This window comes from Rhizophagus irregularis, chromosome 25, assembly GCF_026210795.1.
Source record: "Rhizophagus irregularis chromosome 25, complete sequence".
NCBI classification, from domain to species: domain Eukaryota; kingdom Fungi; phylum Glomeromycota; class Glomeromycetes; order Glomerales; family Glomeraceae; genus Rhizophagus; species Rhizophagus irregularis.
The window spans coordinates 1,790,311-1,805,354 of NC_089453.1; the positions used below are offsets into that span (position 1 = coordinate 1,790,311).

The window sequence follows — 15,044 nt, forward strand, 5'->3', positions numbered from 1 at the left end:
TTTATAAATAATAAAAACTCTATTTAATAAAAAATTATTAATTAATTAAATTAAAAAGTTATTAATAAATTATAATTAATATATATATTATTAATAATTAAAATTATTAAAATTATTAAAATTATTAAAATTTATTTTATTTATTAATTTTTTTATTGAATTGGTTCAAATTAGCTTAATTATTATTTTAAGCTAATTTTCTAAGTTTTTTTAAATTAAACTTGTTAAATTTAAATTTTTTTAAACTGATTTAAGCTAATTTATTAAATATGCCAATATGGCTTAATTTTTTTTTTTTTTAAAAAAAAATATTTTAAACAATACTTTTTAAAAAAAGGAAATTTTATAAAACTAGCTAATATATAACTAACAAAATATTTTTTTACTTTAAAACTTTTGTTTTTTAATAAAGTTTCTAATTAATATATTCAGTTTTTGCAAAAAATTAAAATTTAAATTTAAAAGTTGGTATAATACAAAAAATTTGATAAAAAGATTAAGATCATTAGAATTTTTTAGATATAAATATTTTTTTTAGTAAAAGCATCTTTCTAGTCACCTTCATAAATATCAAAAGGACAGGTATACTTTCTTTTCTTTAATTATAATGGTAAAAATGGATAAGATTAACAGGAAAAGATTCTGATGATTAAATAAAACTATTTTTAATATAGTATACTTATATATATATATATAATTAATACTATTTAGTAATTCAATATTTTTTATTTGATAGCTCTTAATAAAATAATATATAAGGTATGTTGTATCACCTGATTGCAGTAGCGAGGAACTGTCATCAAACCTTAAAATCCTGCTTTCCATTATTTTTACACATAGCCGCTTGGCTCTTTTTTTATATTTCATACTCACATTAAAGAATTTGCTTTAAATTTTTGTACAAGATTTTATGACGATTAAATTCTTAAATTAATCGTCACATAATATTTATTTATATTTATGCATGGTGTACAATTAAGCCTTCTTAGACGTGGAGTATAGTATTACGAAAATATGCGAACCTACTACCTACTATAATACTATTATGTAATATATAGCAAAAACTATTGTATGTGTCAAATACTATTACAATTGTTATAATACAGTTCACCCTCTCTATAGCGAATTTTTTACGTGAATAACTTGATATAATGAGGAAAAGTTCAGGTACAGATTTTTATATATAATAAAATGACCCTCAATATAATGAATTTCTCACTATAACGAATTTTAATCTCCAGCTCATGGATAGTGAGGGTGAACTGTACACTTAATACACTATAATTGAAAATTGTAATACCTCATATTTATTAAGCTTGAACCGCGTTTTTAACAAATATAAAAATATAACTATGAGTATATATCATCTATGGCAAATACTTAATTTTGTTTACGAAGAGGATGTTATTTATGAAGAGGATCTTAATGTTGCAGAGGTAATATAACACGCTCTCAAATTATCTGTTTATACTATTTGTATATGTATTTATAAAATACGAGTTAGAAGCTAAGATCCGTATAATAGAATTGGCTAACATTGAAAAAGAATGTGAAAAAAATTATAATTTATTATAATGGCACGGAATGCTTTTTTAAAAATTTTTATTTTAATAAAAGGTCGTACTATTGAAATATTGTATACAGTTTATTATTGGTGTAACGTATTCAACACCTGTTTTAGCACTGTACTGGGACCAGACTCCATCTCACCTGCTACAATAGACTGTGCGACTGAAAAAAATTTCAACATTCCAAACGAGGCTAAAAACGAAAATCATTGATGTATTGCGCAATTGAAAGATCTTTATTTTTTTTGATTACATCATAACATTGATCAACAAATATAACAGTTATACTAAAAACACTAAGCTATAAGTTATTTTTTTTTTTACTAGATCGAATATACGGTTTCATGCAAATCTAATGCTAATTTTTCATGATTTAGTTTTTTAGGATACCACTTTCTCAGGTTAAGTACTCTAATGCAGGTATAAATTAAAATTAATACGCCAAATCCAGCTGGTATTAACAGGAACTTTGGATTAAGCGTATGACTTGTTAAAAATGCAATATTAAGCGGTGGAATATATACAACACATATAGCAAATGTAAAACCAAGAAATACTCCAATAAAATTACGAGGGTTTGTGAACATAAATTTGCCAAACGGGAGCCGATGTTGAGCTTTACAGGCAAATAGATTAAACACTTGTTGAATCATAATAGATAAATATACGATAGATTCTGCTTCAGCGGCTGCTCTTATTTGATCCTCCTTAGTTATCTCCTGATTATAAACATTCACGTAAGACTCCGCATTTGAAGTGAAATAATTTTTTTCAGATGCTAAAGTTTGCATATTTCGTGCATCGTATGGAGTAATACCATTATAATTTAATACGGCGAAGTATGCAACAATACAGCCGATAGATTCTATAATACCAACTTCTAAATATGCCCAGCTGAGAATGGTACCGTCAACTAACACTTCCCCTTCAGTACCCTTTAATAGTTTTAGCCACCATCTTGCCGTAAAAGGTTTTTTTAGCGAACGTAAAAATAATGAGATTTTGGAAGGAGTTACAGGTTGACCAGTTTCCAGGTCAGCGATAGATGGTGTACGGTTAAGAGCATTGAGACGTAAACGTTCTACTGATTTAGGAGTGACAGGTTTTCTAGGGTGTATTTTCATAAGATCCTTTTTGCTTTCTGGTTGGTCCCAAGCATATGAAAGAACTACAAATAATTCATAACCTAAATCCGTTATCAACACAAGAAGTGGTGACAGAGGTAATGGGAGTGGTACAGTTATATATAACAATGAAACTACAACTTCAGGAGTTATATGAGATAGCGTGTATTGGATTGACTTTTTAAGATTTGTAAAAATGAGGCGACCTTCTGCAATACCCTTTACTACAGATGCAAAGTTATCATCAATTAAAATCATAGATGCTGCCTCCTTGGAAACATCAGATCCGGATTTATTCATGGAAATCCCTAAATCTGCTTTCTTTAAAGCAGGCGAATCGTTCACACCATCGCCAGTTACTCCAACAATATGACCCATGGATTGTGCACGTTTGACAATATCAAGTTTATGACGAGGAGAAGTACGCGCAAATATAATTTCTTGTTTAGAAAAGATTTTATCCCAATCTTCTTCGCTTAAAGAATCTATTTCTTCACCATGAATAACAATGGCATGATATTCATTATCTCCAATTGATTCAATAGGTCTATCAGATTTTTTAGCAATGATTGATTTGGTATCTGATGTCATTATATTAGTTCTGCGAGCAATAGATTCAGCGGTTAAGGGATGATCGCCTGTCACCATAATTACCCGAATACCGGCTTCACGACAAATTCCAATAGCTTCACGAACACCATGTTTTGGAGGATCTTCTAATGAACATAATCCAATAAAACAATAACCTCCCAACGGATAATTATTTTTTTCTTTTTCGAATTTAAAGTTTTCAGGATATTGTTCACTTGATAATAATAATTGTGCAAGAGCCAAAACTCTATGTCCTTTTGAAGCCATATATTCATATGCCTCATCGTATTTTTTTCTATGTTCATCGGCTAAAAGTATAACATCTTTCCCTGATAATATTGTAGAGCAAAGATTTAGTACTCGTTCAGGTGCTCCTTTAATGTATAAAGTTAACTCTCCATTATCATGCTTCTTTTTGTGAATTGTTAATGCCCATTTTGTTTCAGAGTTGAAAGGAATTTCAAAAATTTTTGGATAGTTATTGACAAGGACGTCATAATCATTTACGTTTTGAGCTGCAAAGCGTAATAACCCAGTTTCGGTGGCGTCACCAAAAATTTCACGTTCAGAAAATGGAATGTCGGTACGATTAAACTTAACTCGGGAGCATAATGAAGCTATATGAATGATCTCTTGGATACCGGGTGCATTTGGATCAAAAGGAAGAGCATTCTCAGATTGTGCGTTTTGATGTAAGGAATATACATTTAAGGAAGACCAAATATGAGCCACAGTCATTTTGTTTCGAGTTAAAGTACCAGTTTTATCTGTAGCTAAAAGAGTAATTGCTCCTAGTGTTTCGACAGCCTCAAGATCCTTGACAAGAACATTTTGTGCTGCCATTCTTTTTGCTGCTATAGTTAAAAGAATAGTGACAGTTGCCGGCAACCCTTGAGGAACCCATGCAACAAGTATAGCTATAGCAAAACTCAAATTGAGAGCGAAATTGTTAACTATCGCAAAACTAGCACCAAAAAAAATTATAGCACATAAAGTGGCAATCACTGTTATGATTTTTACAAATTTATTAGTTTCTTGTGCTAAAGGAGATACATTCTTTCCTTCTCTTGTAGTAAGACCGGCAACTTGGCCCAATACGGTAGAATCGCCAGTTCTGATAACAATGCCATAACCTTCACCCGATACAACAATTGTACCGCTAAAGCAAAGATTAGAAGCCTCCAATGGGTTCTTATTGGTGCTTGTTGTCTTTACCCTTTCTTGTGGTTCCGATTCACCAGTAAGGGTTGAATTATCTACTTTCATATCGACTGCGGTGAACATGAACAAATCGGCAGGAACTTTATCTCCCATCTTAACAAAAACTATGTCACCAGGAACCAAATTAGATGCTTCGATTTGTAAGAGTTTACTTTCCCTAAGAACATGACATTTTTGTGGAATCATATGCAAAAATGATTCTAAAATTGAGGCAGATTTCTTCATCTGATAATATTGTATATAAGCATTTAAAAAAGCTACGCCAAATAAAATAGCTCCAAGGTAAGTCTGTGAAAAATGAAATTAAATATTATTTACAGATTTTAAAAATAAAAACATTATTAATTATTTAATAAATAACATACATTAGATTGATTATTCTTATAATCAATAGCGAGTACAATGAGCGTAAAAGCACCCGAAATCATTAATAATATATTAAATAAATTACTTAAGCACTCAAGGTATTTCAAAAATGGATGTTTCTTGGGAGGAGGTGTGAGAACATTTGGACCATCTTTCATTAATTTTTCAACTTCTTTCGTACTCAGCCCTCGCGACTCCGCAGGTTTATAGGTATCAATATCAACGCGATATCGCTTGGCAATTTCTTCGGGTTTATACAAATGTTCATCCTATATTGTGTTACCTACACGATTAATAAATAAATCATAAAATTAAAAACATGCTTTGATATTTACAATGTCTATATTTTTCTCGCTTCCGTTATATTCTTCCTTTTCGTCATTTAACTCCGTAGAGAAACGTTTCTTGCTGATAGAATTTTTTTCGAAATTTTCAGCTTTTATCTGATCACTTTCTATTTTTTCTGACATAATTCAAATATTTGAAAAATATAAGTATATATTTCAGAGAGAAGAGAAAAGAATTTTTTGACGGATTTTTATATATTATGATCTTTTCATCTTTCCATTGTGCAATTTACGATTATCTTTTTTTTTTTTTTTTCTTGATAGCACCTATCCATTAGCTTTATTAGGTATGATCTATAAACTTTACAATGTATGATTTTCTACGTGGATCTTCTGAAGAATTTCGATATTACCATATAAGCGTCAGATTTCCATCAAATAAGGTGCAAGGGGTCGATATCGATATCCAAATGAAATACATTTTATGTGCGACTTGATAAATAATTTTTTACGATTACAAAATTTGTACACATATCAGATATCTTTACAATGTATGATTTTCTACGTGGATCTTCTAAAGAATTTCGATATTACCATATAAGCGTCAGATTTCCATCAAATTCCGTGCAAACAGTTGAACTTACCCAGGAATATTGCACATGGTCGATATCGATATCCAAATGAAATACTTTTTATGTGCAACTTGATAAATAATTTTTTACGATTACAAAATTGTACACATATCAGATATTGAAATAGCGTTTTCATTATAGAAATAAATATATTAGGTTATACATACAGTATTTGACTCATCACAGTACACTATTGGGTTACCCTAAGCTTATTAGTTAATCATTCCCATATCTGATATAAATTTTTCTTTGGAAATTTCTCTATGATGAATTCTAAGATTCCAATGCGAATTGAGAATAATCTTCAAGATGTATATTTTATAGCATACAATCGGCTCGCTTTATAACGAACTCATATTATACTGAATTTTACAGTAACGATTTTAAAATAAAAAAAATCTCGTTATACCGAATATTAAGTGCTATATACCGTATAATAGATTTATTGGGGGAGTAGCCATTTTATCATAGCAGCGTTGCACAATTATGTTCAATTTTGATATGTCAATAACAAAACAAAATATGAATGTTTCCTATACATAATTTTAATTCAGATACTAATTCTAACAGTTAATATTAGATAGCAACCACACTTAAATAAGATGGATGAAATAAATGACTTGATATATATATATATTTGATAGAATCCATTTGATATTTTATTTGAAAATTTTTTAATATGATCCATTCGATAGTTTTTTTGATATGGTCCATTTGATAGTTTTTTTGATAACTGAAGGTCCATGTGAAAAAGCGAACACTACATATCTTTAAAGTCCTTATTTAAATCTCAGACTATTTTAAATCTAAATAATTAAAACCATTTTAACTTGCTACTTGAAATGTTTGATAATCGTATTAATTACCATAACAATAAATTAAATTTAATACAAAGAGAATTTTCTTTTTGGAACAATAGTTTTTTTAAGATAAATTTTTTATAAAAAGAGAAAAAGATAAATCACAAATAGGGAAACGATTTCCATTTAGAATAAACTAAAATGGTATTATGGTTTGAAATCTAATCCATAAAAATACTAAAAAAATACGCCCAATTTCTCATTTCAAAGATATTGATTGTCAAAATTAATGCATTTCAGGTCAGAGAATTTGTCGTGTTTTAATTAACGAAGATATTTTGTGTGACATACGGTGTGTATTATACAATATACTAAACTTTTTATTGCCGAATTTTCAGGCCTGATTTCCTGTACAAAAAATTAATTTATAAGGAGAATCAACTGTATATCATCATCATGCTTATTTACGGGAACTAAAATCCAATACTGCGATTACTTTTAAAATAGGTAACATTCATATAATCATTCAGATTTCGAAAAAAAGTATAGACCATACTGGTAAAGCTCTAAAGCTAATAACGGAATCATACCCAAATTTGAAGTATCTCAATATATCCGCTATGTGTAATATATTTCGATCAAAAAATGATATAGGTATATCTGCAATCGCAAATTCATGCCATAAATTATCGTTCTTGCTCAAGGCTCCAGCATCTTAACCTTAGCTTTTGTAAAATTACCGATATAGCTATCAAAGAGATTGCTAGATCATGCCTTAATTTAAAATATCTTGGCCTAGAGGGATGTGGTAATATTAGCAAAGAAGCTGTAGATCCAAATATCCATGTCGAGAATTTCGTGTCGCCTTCTAATTTTATTAACACATTTTAGTGATTATCTTAGACAGGCCATTATTCCAATCAGAAATTAGCGTAGTCTCCCGATGACAGTGTTATGGATTTCTCTATTATTACTCAGAATATGGTGCGTTTCATCTATGCGATCTAACTAGTGATCACCAGAAAAATTTTTTTGCTGTACCACAGCACATATGACATACCCTTGCGTAATAAAAAAATGCACTTTATTCTGAATTTTTTACAAAAACTCCATGCAATTGCTGAGGAGAGTCTTTTGGAAATAATGGGAGCAAGTCCCTCTCCAGTAAAATAAAACATTTTTACTCCCCTATTGATGAATTTCTGTATTAACACACTTGGAACATCTAAAGGACCGTGGAATTTCTCAAATTTTTGGTGATATACTTTTGCAATTTTATCAGCTTCTTCTGCCATTTCTTGATTAGTATAACCAACAATACCGAGTTGATGAGCCGCTGCTAGGATGTGATTGCCATCGATCCCTGTATTGGTATCCCAAATCTAACAACAACTCATATGAATCATCGATTACCCCAGCGTACCCTTCAAAAATGTCACGAAACGGCCGGCATTAAGAAATTAAGAAATTAACTATGTGACGAATAAGGGTGACGAATAAGTTTTTACCTACTCGAAAAAAACAGATACTTAGAAATAAGGAAGGGTGTGACGCATGTGACAAAAAACAGTCACGTGAATTTTCGTGAAGGATAAATCCAAAAACCCCTGCTGCGCCCTCGGGAATTAAAATTGACTAAGCTTTTTCCCTAAAAAATGTCGCCTTTATTGTTGCTTTATTTGCATTGCCGTTAATACCGAGTTTTTCCTGAATAACTCTTATATCCTTCTTCTTATATAAAAGCACTTCATATAATTGAACTAGTGTTTCGCTTTGATCAGATTTTTTATTATTAATATGATTGCGTTACCAGAGGTAACCTATATTTAATGCGGAAAATTTCGAGTCCATCATCGGATGCGAAAAAAATGGGAGTAGATTTATCTTAACTAATACCTTGTTAGCTCCCTATATTGATATCTGGATTATTGCATCTTTACTAATATTCTTACAACACTGTAAACCAAGATATTTCAGATTGATACAGTACTGCGCTATTGCTTCGATGGCTGTATCAGTAATAAGTCTACAGCATCTAACAAGAACGGGCAATATCACAGATAGATAAATCAGAAATGGCACAGCCACCAATATCAAGGTACGTATCAAGGTACTAGAGTTTTTTACAATAACGTGCAATAGCACAGATAGATAAATCGCTAATGGACCTACAGCAATCTAGTCTAAGGTATTTTAGATCTTGATGCAGCCTTGCCATTTCCCCAACAGCAGTATCAGTAATGTTATGACAACTTGTAAGAGAGAGATACCAAAGATTAGGACACGACTGTGCAATTGCGAGTATGGTATGAATGATCAGTAATGGGCTTGAATCTTTTTAATCCGCTATATTCTAATTCATGAGATACTCGTGCAATTTTACATACGAATTCATCAGTGATACTTCCACAGAAACTAATACCTACGACACAATTGTGCAACCTTGTATATATTGTATATAGATTATAGATTGACCAGTTATATCTTGATTACCACGAATATTGAATATTTCATTAACGAGTATCGCACCAGTAAAACCTTTACTTTGTTCGAAATCTAGATGAACTATTTTGGGTATGAATCGATAATTTTTCCAATTTTAGAATCGGTCGACTAAATTGAACACGTGGTGTGGCATTGCTAATCTTTCCGCGAATCCAGTTTTTCTCACGTGATATATGTAGTTAAATAATCAGCGCTTTTTTTCCAGGAGCCGATCACAAACGGTACGGTCTATAGTCTTTTTTTTTCCCGAACAACCATGAGAAAGATGTGAAAGAGTGCTTAGTTGCAACACAGGACCTACTATATAACTAAATAGTGACGACAAAAGCATATGCTATGAAGGGCTGAGGACTTCGCAATTTCGAGATCGCCAGGCGTTAGTCTTTCTGGTAGAATTGGTCCCTCTCCATGTGAAGAGGTATGAAGATTTCACATTAATGTGTTTTCATAGAACTCTTTGCATCATACGACAATGCCACTCTTCTTATCTCCTTATCTTTTTCCCAGCAAGATATAAAACGTGTAGGAGTATGTGGAAGTTCAGCCAACTTTCCCGCAAAAATCATTCCCGTAAAAATAACGCAAAAATAAGGTATGCATGGGAGCGAAATTTTCTCACTATGGGCCTGTATTTAGGAAAGCAAGATGTTTACCACTGAAAATGATATTTATAAGTCTTAACTTCCGCTTCCTTAATGCAGAAAATAAGAACATAATTTTCGCGATTGAGATTTCTAAGGACAAACAAGTCTTTGAACTTGAAAATGAAGTGTAGAAAGAAGTTGAGGCCAATCGATCGTAATGACTTCTTCCGTCAAATTAATCCTAAGGAGAAGCCTATGCGAACAGAAGTAACGTGACGCCTGATGATGAAATATTTGTATCATGTAAAATCGCAATTTTTATTATGTATTATTGTCCGCTTCCGGCGATAGGCACCATTCGTCAGTTTCCACCAGTAAGTTTAAATATCGCATAGCCTCGGAATTTATACGCAGACGCTTACTCCTCTCAATATTCTAGGCGACCTATAGACTTGAAGACGACGAAGAAGAATTAGTACAATGTATAAAGGAAATAAAGTGTAGGCTGGGAAATATAGGGACTATGCTTGCCGATAACAATGAAGCCATGCGTTGCGAGTATATTTCAACCATCCTTCAAGCCTCGCTATATATCGTTAAAAGAATAACCAAAAGAGCTTACCTTGGCACCTCAGCTCGAAGTTGTCGGCGAAGAAAGTACTGGTCGAGTTGATTGCGCAATCAAAGTACGGAAGGGAAACTACATCAAGTGGTTATGGGTTTCGCTCAGAACTTGATTCAATGTGAAAGCGCGCTACAGGTGAATAAAAATATGAGAAATGAAAGTCGGGCGAAGCATTTGGGAATGACTACGACTATATCTATGGGATCGTTACAACAGCCACGGAATGGTATTTCATTCTTTTTGCCTCTGATGGAATATCCTGTACAAGTAAAAATCCTCTTAATATCCGTATTACCGAGTCTGCCTTGAAAGAGGGTTCGGAGGAAGAAAAGGAGTACATAAAAACGTGAAGCAGGTAATGGAGATTATCGTGGGTTTATTAAAGGATAGGGTGGACATTGAGAAAGAATCGGCGATGAAGAAGCAACGCCAAGGATATTTTGATAAGGGATTGTTAAGGGTTGGGGTGCTGTACATTAGCATAGTCATCATGAATCACGAGTAAAGTCCCACACTTGTATTTATTTTTTACGTGTTACATCACGCTACTAGTGTCTTAATAAAATTTTTTTTTTTGGCAAAAAGTGATTGGCAATGAACAATTGTTCACGCGCACGTTTTTTTTTATTCGGAATGTCATCTATGCTGACGAAATTTTAGGTATAAAAGACCGTGACAAAATGTTACGATCAAGCTACTGTCCGAAAAAAAGATGAAGCTTTGCACAGTCGCCATTCAGATTGTCTTCGATATGGATAATGTATGGGGGATTATAACAGATGCGGAAAAATGGTATTTCATGTAATGTACGCTAGATAGTGATAGATAATGAAGAGAACTGTCGTTCAGGTTATCGAACCCCTTATTTGTTGTGTATGAAGATGAAGATATGAAAGACAAGGCGGAGAGTCTTTAGTCATATTATATGATTACTGGAAGGGGCCTGGAAGCCAATGAAAGCTGGGGAGGAATCGAGAAATAAGGTCAATGGGCGATCTTGCAGGAAAATCGAATTAGAATTGATGGGAAGAAAATTTTGGATTTGGTGGGTTATTGATCATATAATTTGTTTTACATGTATGCTATTACGGACTAGTCCCGAACTTTTTGTATTTGTATTTGTATTACATCAACGCAATAAGATTTTTTTACAACGACACTGATCACTGATCGTGACAAAACGTTACGGTTCTTATAATCAAAAATTTATCATTTTGAGTCTTCATTGGTTTTATTGTTCGGCTAATTCTTAGAACAGATACCAGAAAGCAATTCGGCTGAAAGATTTTCCTGGTGAAAAGATAGTTTTCCAGAGCCTCTTTCATATCACATTCTCCACGTATCATCAATTCATTTGTACGATTCCAAATGTAGATAACGCCATCAGAGTCTTTTAACCAGAAAATTGAATCATAACACGAAAGTACAGGGAGAACATTAGTAAGATTGTAAAGTTCAGCAAACGCTTCAATTTCATAATTATACAGAATATCTTTCTTCGTCTCATCACGAAATTGATGTTTATTTTTCAATAAGTTAGGTAGATCTTTTTCGTGTTGTGTTTCATCGTCAGCTGACAATTTTTGCATGGCAACATTGTGTTGTGTTTTCGTAGAAATTGTACGCGTCATCATTGGAAGGTCTTGCCCACATTGATAAGTGAGCCACGTGTTGACTTCCGTGTTCTCACTCTTCCATTTTCATCAATAGATTCCCGTTCGTGTCCCGTGGAAGCATGCGCTGGTTCATTGAGTCGAACTTCTGTCGTAGATTCAATAACTTTGGTTTGGTTGTTGCAGATCCCATTAATGATGCTCCAAATGAAATTTTCTTCGCTCTCTGGCGTTTTGATTTCCAAGAGCTGTGGGACGATTCACTTCCTTTCTCTCTAAGAGCATTATTCAATGTTGATAGTTGATCCAGATGCTTGAATAAGTATTCCGTTTGTTGTTCGAGTCCTTAAGGTTCTTGGAACTTGATCGTGTAGAAGATACAGAGGCCATCCCACACCGCTTGCTGGAATCGTCGTACCATCTACTTCCAGTTCCATCCATCTCGATTCCCCGTTCGGATGTTGCAGATATCACTGTTTCTCTCGTCCGTTCTTTCTGGAGTATTGTACATCAATATTTGTTTAAAGAAAAACAATAACATACTCTAAATATACCGGTACGGCTTTAGAAAAGTTTTGTACAAAAGCCTTGATAGCTTGCTCATTTTTGACAAAATTTTTGATGTAACTTCATAACTAGTGAATAAATAATTTTGCTAAATTAGCTTTGTAATTTGTTAGGAGCACTCTCCTTTAAAAGGGAAAAATTTTACCTCATCCGATGAATTAAACGTCTTTAATAAGATGTATGGCTGCTGCATTTGTTTAAAGGAATGTTTATGCAACATGTGTTATAGTGAGGAATATATAGTAACTATTCATATCGATCAAAAGTCTGGAATTAAACCCTAGATCAAATATCTGGATTTTCCTATAATTTATTCTGGATCTTCCTATATTTTATCCTGTATCTGATCCACATTTTATCCCAGATTAATTCCTTTATTTCATCTTGAATTTGATTTTATCCTATATTTTATTCCTGGATTGATTATATCACAGATGTTTCTAAGTCATGTGATCAGATTTTTTGTTTATACTTTATATTTTAGTAACTTCTCTTATAACTTAAAAATAAGAAATTTCTAAATTTACATGGAATATTTGAACAGGAATCACATGATTTAATTTATTACTTCAATATGGATTAATCTAGGGTTTAATAATTGGATGTGATGTAATTTTTGGTGTAATACATCAATATAAAATTAAAAAATAATGTAATCAATGTATTTTTGCCTTCTCTGCAAATTTACTTAAGACGACAAAGGTGGTTTTAAATGTTATTTGTGACAAAAACCATTTTTTTTTATCAAGTGATCAGCAAAGAGATTTCCTTTTTTTTTGGGATTTGTTTAATATCACGTGATATAAATTTGACCAATAAAAATGCGCTACTTTAAGACGTTACTTATATAACTAGATTAAAATACAATAACTTAAAATTTTAACCAAAAAATTCTCTTACCTTGATTTTTCTAGATTAGACCCCTTAATCTATTTAAACACGACAAAATATTTTTATTATTTCTATAAAAAAATATATATATATATATAATATTATTGTTATATATTTTTTTATTATTTTTTTTACCTCCCTCTTACAAAATTTCTTCAAACGTTTTTTTTTCGATATGGTAACGATAAATTTAGAATTATGGGAAAATTCAAACTTTCCACAACTTGATATTCTTGAAAATCGAACGAATGAAGTATTAGAAGCCTTCAATAAATGCAGAAAACTAGAACTCGAACTTCAAGAGGATGATACTGAAATTAAAAGATTTAATATTTCAATTAATACTTTAATCGAAAGAAGAGCTCAAGAATCTTATAAACATTCTTCGTATTCTAAGAATGTCGCTATATATATGGAAGGATTTTCAAAAGAAAGTGAAACTGTGGAAACAATTTTAATAATTTTATTAACTTTATTAAGCGAAGCGAAAGATAGACGAGAAAGTACAAATAAATTAAGACAAGATTATTAAGACTTCCTTGAAAATTTCAACAATTATTATGTGATAGATAATTTAAATAATGAACAAATCGAAATTAAAAATCCAGAATTTGCCATACCGATTTTATCTTTTTTCTTTAGTACATTTATATTTTATCTAAATACTAGGAAACGGGAACCGTTGTAAGTCCGGAACGAAAAACTAAAATTTGCCGATTCATTGGGTGACGATCACGTGATGGACAGAGAAACTCACGTGATCAATTTTTTTTCATAGTGCGTAAACATATATTGTCCTTCGCTTCGCTCCGGACAATGAATTGTGATCCTTTTTCATCTAATCAAGATAATGCGTGCAATAACATACCAGAGATATTATGGAGAACGTTGGGGCAGCTGGGTCATAATAAGAAATCATCAAATGATGAGAAAGAACAAAACGATGAGGGACTACGGGTGGTAAGAAATCATCAAATTATAAGGAAAAACAAAAGGAAGAGGAATTAAAAAAGGATAATAAGCCACTAAATAATGAGAAAGAACAAAAGGATAGGCAATCACCAAAGAATGAAAAATCAAAGGATGAGAAAACACAAAAGGAAGAAATTACAACTTGGTGTACTTCGTGGCTTTCCTGGTTCTGGTCGTGCAACTCTAAGCATCACTATCAAACACTATTTGTGCTAATGATACTAATAATCAAACAAATGGAGGGATGCACACTAATGACACTAATAATCAAACAAATCAAACAAGTGGATTTTCTCTATCGAACCAGATGAACCCGAGTCACATCAATGTCGTTAATAATAATAATCAGATAGGTGAATTTAATCAGACGGACCAGATTCACGTATCACAATATGTGAATGCCATTGTTTTCGGTATCTTGATAGCTTTATTAATGTGGATTCTTTTGCGTATAACAAAACCTACACTATATCTCCCGTGGATGAAGGATCGTAAACGTAAATCACAAAAGAGATTAGAAGAATTATCTCAGCAAAAGAATAACAAAATCTTGGAAATTAAAAACAATTGCAAGCTTCCCGTAATTATTACGAATGTGGATATTTTATGTCAATTTTGGGATAATTAAATTGATGGTATTACAAATAACAGTAATACTTTAAGATCAGTTGATGAAAAAGAAAAAATTAAGATTCCAA

General features: G+C 31.9%; 6 protein-coding genes across 6 annotated transcripts; 3 read left to right on the forward strand and 3 right to left on the reverse strand.

Annotated features, from left to right (window-relative positions):
• Window positions 1–1,784: 1,784 nt before the first annotated feature.
• OCT59_016867 (uncharacterized protein) lies at window positions 1,785–5,365 on the reverse strand. The gene is made up of 3 exons (XM_025331248.2): window positions 5,206–5,365; window positions 4,870–5,139; window positions 1,785–4,792 (listed from the first exon to the last, which is right to left on the reverse strand). The coding sequence occupies exons 1-3, from the start codon at window positions 5,338–5,340 to the stop codon at window positions 1,892–1,894; spliced, it is 3,306 nt and encodes a 1,101-aa protein (XP_025165931.1). The 5' UTR covers window positions 5,341–5,365; the 3' UTR covers window positions 1,785–1,891.
• Window positions 5,366–9,350: 3,985 nt separating this feature from the next.
• OCT59_016868 (uncharacterized protein) lies at window positions 9,351–10,154 on the forward strand (the record flags this gene model as incomplete). Its single annotated transcript, XM_066145976.1, has 6 exons — window positions 9,351–9,361; window positions 9,437–9,512; window positions 9,602–9,622; window positions 9,865–9,945; window positions 10,030–10,052; window positions 10,118–10,154. The coding sequence occupies 6 exons, from the start codon at window positions 9,351–9,353 to the stop codon at window positions 10,152–10,154; spliced, it is 249 nt and encodes an 82-aa protein (XP_066003708.1).
• Window positions 10,155–11,466: 1,312 nt separating this feature from the next.
• OCT59_016869 (uncharacterized protein) lies at window positions 11,467–11,892 on the reverse strand (the record flags this gene model as incomplete). Its single annotated transcript, XM_066145977.1, has 1 exon — window positions 11,467–11,892. The coding sequence occupies one exon, from the start codon at window positions 11,890–11,892 to the stop codon at window positions 11,467–11,469; it is 426 nt and encodes a 141-aa protein (XP_066003709.1).
• A 97-nt stretch (window positions 11,893–11,989) lies between these two features.
• On the reverse strand, window positions 11,990–12,676 carry OCT59_016870 (uncharacterized protein; the record flags this gene model as incomplete). The annotated part of the gene is made up of 3 exons (XM_066145978.1): window positions 11,990–12,229; window positions 12,298–12,411; window positions 12,629–12,676. 3 exons carry the CDS (start codon window positions 12,674–12,676, stop codon window positions 11,990–11,992), a joined length of 402 nt encoding a protein of 133 aa, XP_066003710.1.
• An 873-nt stretch (window positions 12,677–13,549) lies between these two features.
• OCT59_016871 (uncharacterized protein) lies at window positions 13,550–13,906 on the forward strand (the record flags this gene model as incomplete). The annotated part of the gene is made up of 1 exon (XM_066145979.1): window positions 13,550–13,906. One exon carries the CDS (start codon window positions 13,550–13,552, stop codon window positions 13,904–13,906), a length of 357 nt encoding a protein of 118 aa, XP_066003711.1.
• Window positions 13,907–14,190: 284 nt separating this feature from the next.
• On the forward strand, window positions 14,191–14,974 carry OCT59_016872 (uncharacterized protein; the record flags this gene model as incomplete). Its single annotated transcript, XM_066145980.1, has 2 exons — window positions 14,191–14,334; window positions 14,696–14,974. 2 exons carry the CDS (start codon window positions 14,191–14,193, stop codon window positions 14,972–14,974), a joined length of 423 nt encoding a protein of 140 aa, XP_066003712.1.
• Window positions 14,975–15,044: the final 70 nt, after the last annotated feature.